The following is an 8,967-nucleotide window of genomic DNA, read 5'->3' as shown; positions in this document are numbered from 1 at the left end:
TTGTTTTTTTTTTAAGATTTTATTTTATTTATTATTTTATTATTTTATTTATTAATTTATTCATGGCGGGGGGCGGGGGAGAAGCAGAGACACAGGCAGAGGGAGAAGCAGGCTCCAGGCAGGGAGCTCGATGTAGACGCCCGACCTCTGAGCCACCCAGGGATCCCTCTCTTTGCCTTCTTTCAGGAATTTTTTCATTCCTTTTTTTATTCCCCACAAGGTCAATACCTATTTAGATTTCCACTTTTTTCCTCTTCATTCCTACTCATATCTCAGATTTTCCATCTTGGATTGTGCCTCATTTCAATCTGAAGACATACTGTGAACTCTTTTTTTAAAGGAGAATATTTATTTTTTAAAAAACAGCTTTATTAAGATAGATATCATACACTTTGCCCACTGGAAGTGTACAGTTCAATGGCTTTTAAGCATACTCACAGATTTGTGCAACCACGACCACAATATTGTAGACTATTTTCATTACCCTAAAATGCTTTCTTTTCATGTGAATCTTCTGGTGACAAAATCTCTGGGTTTGTCTAAAAATATGTTGTACTTGTAAGCTATTTTCTTCAGGTATAAAATTTTAAGGTGACAATTTCCTTTCATCTAGTTAACACTGATACCAGAAGGTATAGTTTCAGTTAACACTGGCTGTGGTTGAGACATCTGCTGTCTTGCTCCTTAAAAGGAACACATTGGGCAGCCCGGGTGGCTCAGCGGTTTAGCGCCGCCTTTGGCCCAGGGCATGATCCTGGAGACCCGGGATCAAGTCCCAAATCGGGCTCCCTGCATGGAGCCTGCTTCACCCTCTGCCTATGCCTCTGCCTCTCTCTCTCTCTGTGTCTCTCATGAATAAATAAAATCTTAAAAAAAAAAAAAAAAAGGTAACGCATCTTTTCTAATTTTAACATCTTGTCTTCTTCTTTTTGTCCTGCCAACTTATTGCACTTATTGTCTAGGTATTCAGTGGTTTTAAAATACATCCACAAATTCTCAGACCTCCCTTCCAGAGGTAGAATCTAATTCTCCTTTAAGTGTGGCCTGGATGTAATGACCTGCTTCTAACAATACAATGTGGCAGGATATCACTTCCAAGACCAGGTCATAAAAGGCCCTAAAACCCTCCCCTGCTTTCTGCCTTGTATCACTCATTCTGCGGAAAGCCAGCTGCCATAGCACACAAGCAATCTCACAAGTCTTGTGGAGAGAACCCTGTGGCAAGCACTTGCGTGCACGCCACGCTTCCATGAGTAATCCCGAGGGTGGAAGCCATCCTGGAAGCACACCCTCCAGCCCCAGCCAAGCCTTCAGATGACTGCAGCCCTGGGGGCCATCTTGACTCCAATCCCAAAGAGATCCCAAGCTAGAACTACCCAGGTAAACCACTCCTGAATTCCTGACCCACAGGAACTGTCAGATATTAAAGCTCTGTTTCAAGCCGCTGAGTTTTGTATGGAATTTGAATACAGTAATTGAGCAATCCAAGATATGAGAAAACTGTGACCTTGCTTACTGAGCTGTAATAAACATACAAAAAAGTGTATAAATCATATGGGTGTGGCTCAATGAATAGCCATAAAGTGAATATACTAATTAATCACCATCCATATCAAGACATAGAACATCTGAGTGTTGAGTTCTTTTTGTTGCCTTGCTTGGGATTTGTTGACCTCCTTGAATCTGTGGATTGGTGATTTTTTTTTTTTTTTTTTTTTGGATTGGTGATTTTGAAGAGTTGTTCATAGCCATTAAAAAAAAAATTACGTCCTCCTCATTTTTGCTTTTTCTCCCTCCTGGAACCTGAATCACATGTTATGCTGGCTCTTCCCACTCTGTCCTCTGTCTCTCTGAGCTTTTTGTTTTAGGTTATCAATCTGTTTCTTTAGCTCTAATTCACAGATACAGGGCTTTTAATTGCTATGACAATTTTTATTTCCAGAATATCACTTGGGTTTTTTAGCAAATCGATTCCTCTTTTCAAGCCTTTTAGTTTTTGTCATTTTTATTTTTTAAAAAAGATTTTATTTATTTATTCATGAGAGACACAGAGAGAGAGGCAGAGACACAGGCAGAGGGAGAAGCAGGCTCCACGCAGGGAACCTGACATGGGACCCGATCCCAGGTCTCCAGGATCACAACCCAGGCAGAAGGTGGCGCTAAACTGCTGAGCCACCCGGGCTGCCTTCTTACATCATTTTTAAACATTTAAGACATGTGCCTGGTAATTCTAATGTGTGAATCCTTTGCAAGTCTACCACATCCCTGCTGATGTCCTTTGCTCTCAGTGCCTTGCTGCCTAGTAGATCTGGTGACCTTTTCCAGAAGCCGCTCACTTTTCCTGGAACTTTATCCCTGGGGGTTCATTGAGGACTGCAATGAATCAAGGTTCATTCAGGGAGGATCTGCATGTCTATCAAGCATCTGAGACCACCACTTTCTGGGACCACTTACACTCTTGGCTTGAGGTTTCTCATGTGCAAACCCATGTGAGGGCCTGCTCCGTCCTTAGGAGGGAGAACTTTTTTCACTCCAGTCAGTGGCAAGGTTAAACTTTCCCCTGGGATGCCAAGGGAGCAGATCTACTGTTAATTCAGAGGGTACTGCCCTTTGGGAAGCCCAGCTTTCTGGTGGGCTCTCTGACCAGACTCCTCATTATGCACAAGTACTGGGTTAGCTTGGCCCGAGGTACCGAGGACCCCAAAACCATGCTGTTTCATTTGGTTTATCAAATACCTTCAAGTTAAATGTCGGGCTTCAGCGTCCTGGTGCTTCTCTTACCTTGAGTGTTCCTTACTTTCTCGCCAGGTCAGTGATGCATTTAAGAAGTATTTGTCGTGATTATTTATGTACTTAGTATTTTAGCTATTTGCAAAGGGAGGATCAGTTCAGGCAACTGTTGTACCATAATGCCAGAGACAGAAATGGTCAGCCATTTCTTCTTTCTCCTTTCTCTAGTTTCCTTTTCCTGATCTCCTGTCTGTTCAAGGACACGTGGCAGTACTTCAAGTTCTTGACAGACCCTCTTCTCTGAAACTCTCGGGAGCTTCAGCTTTTACTTCCAGTTTATCAATCCCTTGATTGTTACTAGTTAGCTCCTCCCGTGAGTTGCTTATTGTGTGTATGTATGTGCATCTGTGAGTTGCTTAGTTTAGTAAACATTCTTTGTTTCCAGGATTACTCACCAGATTGTCCTCATACCTAGTCCCTGTTCCTGAGTTAGTGGGTTCAGTGCCTCTTTTCTCTCTCTGGTGATATAACAAATGCTCATTTTAGAGGAAGCATGTTAGGAAGTCAGTTTGTCAGCTTGTTAGGTATAAATTCTTCCACCTGGTGGGGTGGTAGCCTCTCCTCAAGGCACTAGATCTCCTCACGGATCCTGTCATTTTTGTACTCATGCCCATCGAGTGTGATGGTGTTTGTTTTCTTCTCTCCATGCACGGCGGTTTTCTGTAGGCATACAGAGCTGTAAACGCAGAAGCAAATGTTTCCTCAGCTCTAAGGGCTCTCATTCTGTGGGGCTGGCCACATTCTAGTCACAGTGCCAGTTCGGAGTGGGAACCTCACTGGGCCCCGTCCCCAGATGTCCGAGTCCTATGCTGCCACGGACGAGCACCCTGCTGTCTAAGGCAGTCCTGGGGCCGGGAGGCACCTTCTCATCCTTTATTCCCAGGAAGGGAAAGATACTTCCAGACACCATGATGCAGAGGGAGTCTGGCTCCAGCCCTGCTGCCCGTGGGCACATGTGACCCTCTGCTTGTGTGCGAATCAGAGTCCTGGTCCTACTGGCTGCTTGGCCAGCCACCGACCACATCAGCCCTCAGTAGTGCCTGCAGGTTTCTGCTCCCTCTCTGTACAAGTTAACTTCTCAGGGTAGTTGCATACATTTAGCTGAAAGCATCTACTTTATTGTATAGCGTGTTGGTCTCAGTGTATACGCACTCGCTCCAGCCCTATGGCCTGAGTTCTTGGCGCTGCTGGCCAGAGTCAGACCAACTCAGCACAGGGGGAAGGACGCACTGGGGTGACACAGGGCAGGGTGGGAGACTTAAGGGGAAACGCTGAAGGAAACTCAAGAGTGTTATCATTCTGGAGATTAAATTCTAGTTGGTCTCAGGTACCTGGAGTCAGAGTTGTGGCCAGTCACTCTGAAGAGTCAGCTCCACAGAGGAGGTCTGTGATCATAACACCAGGACCCTGGGAACCCAGTTTGTATTACCCTAGGATACAGGAGCCCCCTCCCCAATCCAGGGGCCCTGTCCCCGAGAAGCCATGGTCTGGCTCTGACTGGGAGTCGGGCTGCTGAGCGTTGTGCAGGATGAGATGCAACAGTGCCAGGGGCCCTGGTCTGAAGCAGCCTGGGACGGACTGCCGAGGCATAGTGCATCCCCTCCGCATACCCAGCCTCTCCCTGTCCTCTCCACACTCTGAGGGGATCCCTAGAGGACAGGGCGGGAGCCTCTCAGGCTGACCAGAGACTCCTGGGAGGTCTGGGCCCGTGGGAGGGCTTACAGAAGGCTCTCTGACCCTGTCTCTCTGGCACCCACAGGTTTTGACACGATCATCTGACTGGACAAGGACCTGCACTCACAAGGTCAGGTCTGGGCCTTTGTGGCTCCACCTCAGGGCCCGACCCACAGCGCCCCAAGGACCCAGAAATGTCTAATAGGTTCTGCCACACACATGGGTCTGCTTGCTTCTATTTCTAGAGAGAAAAGAAAGTTCAAAATACATACTTAGGTAGAGACACAGCAAGCCCGTTGGGCTGCCGCTGGCTCTGCCCCTCGGGGCGGCGGGGACCACTTAGAAGACAAGGAGCTGCCTCACCCCACGGCAAGGGCCATGTGTGGCCCTGGAGCCAAACTGGAGCTAAGAGCAAGCCCAGCCCCACCTCAGTCCGGGGCTGCCCACAGGACAGGCCTGACACGGGGAGGAGATATGGTGGGCTTCAGTCAGAGTCACAGGCCTCTTGCTCGGTGGTAGCGTCCACTGCAGAGGCCAGGCTGTCCTCCTGGCCTTTCAGCCTCTCACCTGGGTGGGTGGCAGACAGAAGGAGTGGGGAGGGGCCCTTGTTTGGGCCACCTGCTCCCCACCCAGGGCAGGGATCCTGCCTTGCCAGGCCCCGCACTTACGGATCAGTTCAGCGATGGCCCTCTGGGTCCGCTTCTCTAGCTTCTCCAGCTTCTTGGCTACGTCTCTCTTGAGGTCCCTGGAGCAGGCAGGTGCAAGGAAGCCAGAAGGTGAAGGTTGGCTGGGTGTGGCCTTGGGATCCTCCCCTCCCTGAGCCCCTCTGCCATTAGGAACCACATTCAGGGGCCTCAGGAGACCACCCCGGGGAGGAGGCCAGGGTGTTCCTCTCTCCCTTCCTGCATCCTACAAGACCCAGCATCAGCCCGCCTGCCCCGACTGGTGCCACAGACCCACCAAACACAGGCCTGGGTCAAGGTGTGGCAGAGGGCTGCTCTCTTGGTCTGGTCCCCTCAGGCACCATCAGGGAGTGACTTTCCCTGGCTCACGGTGGGTTCTGCTCCTCCTCCAGCCACATGCTCACCCTCACCACCAGGAGCTTCCAGAAGGCCTACTCTCCCGACTCAGGGATTCCTAGGACACATGCCCCAGGCTTTTGTTTCCACAAATGAGAACACCTTTGGCGGTGCTGTACTTGCCACAGGATCGCAGGTAAGAGGGACATGGCCTGTGCCTCTGGCCTGAGGTCAAGCAGAACACAAACTCCAGGCCACACAGCCCTCAGCCTGGGCACAGGGGTACTGGGGAAGGAGGAGTAGCCCCACATCACAGAAGAGGAAACTGAGGCCAAAGCAGCACAGGCCAGTTGGTGGCAGAACCGGGACAGAAATCTGTCTGCCCGTCCCATCATCTTGCCTCCATCCTGGCTCCTAGAGGGCCAAGTCTGGCCTTGCTCAAACACAGCTCTCTGAGGTGGGGCAGATCCTTGCCCTAGCAGAAGGGACTTCTGGTGGGGACTGCTGCTCCTCTTCTCCCTGAGTCCCTCCCATCCCCCGGGTGTCACCCCTAAAGCCTTCCCTCACACTCTTCCTTTATGTTCCGTCAGGAGCATAGGAATTATGTCATGTAGCTATGTGTCCACACTGTCCATCTCCCTACTGGGAGGACTGTCCTGCCTGGAGCACTCACCAGTCAGGCTTCCGGGGCGCGAGGTTGGCCAGGTCCTGGGGAAGAGGGAGACACATGAGAGGATGGGAGGGGCCCAGCTCCAGCACACAGAGGTAGCAAGTGGAAAAAAGGGAGGGAGGGGAGGGGAGAGAGCGGGGAGAGGGAAGAGAGAAGTGGAGGGAGGAGAGCAGCTAGGGGAGGAGAGGAGGGCCCAAGGAGTCCCCACCCCTGCACTCAGGGCTCTCACCACTTCCTCAATGATGGGCTCTGGCTTGGCGGCCTCCAGCTGCTCCTTCACCTTCTCTTCCACTAGAGGGTGCAAGACAACAACAGGCCTGTCAGTAAGGAGCCACCACTCCACCTGAAGCACACCCTGGTGCCCCAGGAAGCCCTAGAGGGTGCAGGCAGGACCCCGCAGAGACCTTGGGCTTTCTTGGCCCCTCCCCCAGAGCCCCCAACTTCCAGAGGTGAAGACTCTGCAAAGATGGCCCTGGAGGGAGGCCTTGGGTTTCCTGGGATGAAAGCAATCATGGGGTAAAGGAAGGGCCTCTGGGGGGGCAGCTGCTAGGAGTCCGCAGAGCGCAGACCTGCAGCCAGGAGGCGCGGCTGGTGCTCCCTGGCTATCTACCCTGCTGGGAAAGGAGGGAACCACCGGGGTATATCCATCCACAGCATGGCTTTGTGAAGAACCAAGAGGACTGGCTTTCCCCTAATCTACAGGGGTTCCTAGGCTTGGAGGATGTCCCCTGGATCCTGGACTGGCTTTTCTTCCCATCCCACTCAGGTATGTGCTCCCAGGACCAGGGCAACAGCCACCCCAGGGAGGCCTACCTCACGCACCTCTCAGCTATGCCCAGCGGCTGACAGTGCACAGGGCCTCTAGGTGGGAGACTGGGAGGGCCTGCCCCTGTAGGGCCAGATATCAACAAATCTGGGCTCCAGGGGCTCCCTCCACACCCTGTCACTGCTGCCATGTGTTGCCTCACCTGCCTTCAGCCACAGGTGCTGACCCTGCACCATGGGACCACTCCCCACCCCATCTCCCTGTCCTGCCCTCTGTCCCCACCCCAGTGTGGCCCAAACCATGAAGCAAATCACCTAGGAAGTGCGTGAATTTCAGTGAAAAGAATGTGGGGAAGCAGACGGGTGTGGCTGAATGGGTGGGTGTGGCTGAATGGGCAACACTTTACATTTGCAAGATAAATCATTCATTATTCATTTATTTGTCTAATTAAAAATTGATAACAACAAAAATGAGGGATAAAAACAGGACCAGGAACTATGTGATAAGAAGTACTCTGCCTCTCCAGTGTGGAGCATCTCCAGAAGCTCCTGGCTGCTGTGCTGTTCCCCACACCACGGGAGATGGGCAGCCCCAGGCCCAGGCCCCCGCCCCACCGGCAGGAACACCTCTCCGACCCTCTGTGCCTGGGCCGGCAGCGTGCACCTGAATGGTCGGCCTTCTTCAGGGTCTCGCTGTGACCTCCAAGTGCCCACAGCACCATCTCCACCCTCCCCACCCTCCCCCTTGTCCCCCGCTGTCCCAAGGCCCCGGGGCCACTTCCACTTCTCAGTCCAGAGAGGTCCTCCCAGGGGATGTGGCTTCTTTGCTTGCAGATCCCTGGAAGACCCTCGGGTGCCCTGACCACCTCTCTGCCATCACTCAACCCTGATTACTTCTGCATGGTCGTGAGGCGGTGCTAGAGGGTCCCAAGGGCCCAGCTTCCAGCCCTGGCACTGCCAGATATTCTCTGAGAGAGGGCGACACTTGCCAAGGTGGAGGCATCTGATGGTGCCTCAGAGCAGAGGTGGAGAAAAGCAGTCCACCTACCCGCAACTGGTTTGGCCTGTGGCACCCTCCTCCTCTTCAGGTCCTCATCCTCTGGGACATAGTTCCGCAGCCTGAGTTCCCTATGAAAGCAAATAACAAGCAGAGATGGAGTGGAGTGTATGGCCATCGTGTTCACCCCATACATCTGCAGGTCAGACTGCAATGAAGCCACATAAGCTAGTGTGTGCCTTCTCGACTTTCCTCCATTCTCTCTGGAGACAGCCTGGCGAAGAGGGAAAGCACAGGAACAGAAGGACCACCGGGACAGGCCCCCCACTCCAAGCCTCAGCCCCACGCAGGCTGCTCTGCCAAGGTTTGCTTGCACTGAGGGCTCTCACCCAGAGCTGGGACCAGGGGGGCCTGGGGAGCACTCACTGGCTGTCTCTCCTGGAGGAGCTCCATCTGACAGTGAGGGTAACTGAGGGTCAGAGAGACCGCACCCCTGTCCTCAGGTCCCATGGCAGTGGCTGCAGCACCTGACCTGGAGTCAGGGTCAGAGCTCCTGGGCTGAGTTTCTCCCCACGGAGACACCGGTGGTCACATGTTGGTTCTCTAGGTCTGGCCTCTTTCTCAGAGCCTTGGTGGCCTGGAGCCACCGGTACAGACCTCAACTCTTGGTGGTAAGGGTGTGCATGAGCAGCTGGCAAGAGAGAAGCATGGGGACAACACTGTGCAAGGCTGGAAAAGCCAGGTCACGGGGACAGCCAGGAGAACGGCCCAGCCTCACGGTGGCAAGAGGTCTTTAAAATGCCACTGGCGGGATCCCTGGGTGGCGCAGCGGTTTGGCGCCTGCCTTTGGCCCAGGGCGCGATCCTGGAGACCCTGGATCGAATCCCACATCAGGCTCCCGGTGCATGGAGCCTGCTTCTCCCTCTGCCTGTGTCTCTGCCTCTCTCTCTCTCTGTGTGACTATCATAAATAAATTAAAAAAATAAAAAAATAAAAAAAAAATAAAATGCCACCGGCTAGACCCCAAGTGCTCTGTGAAGGGACAGGAGCCA

At 52.5% G+C, this 8,967-nt stretch overlaps 1 protein-coding gene and 1 long non-coding RNA gene across 2 annotated transcripts in view; one reads left to right on the top strand and one right to left on the bottom strand.

The window, feature by feature from the left end:
• Window positions 1–347: 347 nt before the first annotated feature.
• The window catches only part of CCDC12 (coiled-coil domain containing 12), a 54,672-nt gene continuing 46,052 nt past the window's right edge, over window positions 348–8,967 (bottom strand). Inside the window, exons 3-7 of the mRNA XM_072786473.1 lie at window positions 7,967–8,046; window positions 6,383–6,444; window positions 6,157–6,191; window positions 5,133–5,209; window positions 348–5,031 (exon numbers count right to left, since the gene is read on the bottom strand). Coding sequence (XP_072642574.1) covers window positions 4,949–5,031; window positions 5,133–5,209; window positions 6,157–6,191; window positions 6,383–6,444; window positions 7,967–8,046 — 337 coding nt within the window. The 3' untranslated portion in view covers window positions 348–4,948. The remainder of the gene's footprint in view (window positions 5,032–5,132; window positions 5,210–6,156; window positions 6,192–6,382; window positions 6,445–7,966; window positions 8,047–8,967) is intronic.
• On the top strand, window positions 4,880–8,922 carry LOC140610405 (uncharacterized). The gene is made up of 3 exons (XR_012012069.1): window positions 4,880–5,679; window positions 6,808–6,919; window positions 7,446–8,922. It is a non-coding gene; the product is annotated as an uncharacterized lncRNA (long non-coding RNA).

Source organism: Canis lupus, chromosome 19 (assembly GCF_048164855.1).
Source record: "Canis lupus baileyi chromosome 19, mCanLup2.hap1, whole genome shotgun sequence".
Taxonomy (NCBI): Eukaryota; Metazoa; Chordata; class Mammalia; order Carnivora; family Canidae; genus Canis; species Canis lupus.
Note: the sequence above shows the minus strand (reverse complement) of the source record. Positions and strands in the feature narration are given on the sequence as shown.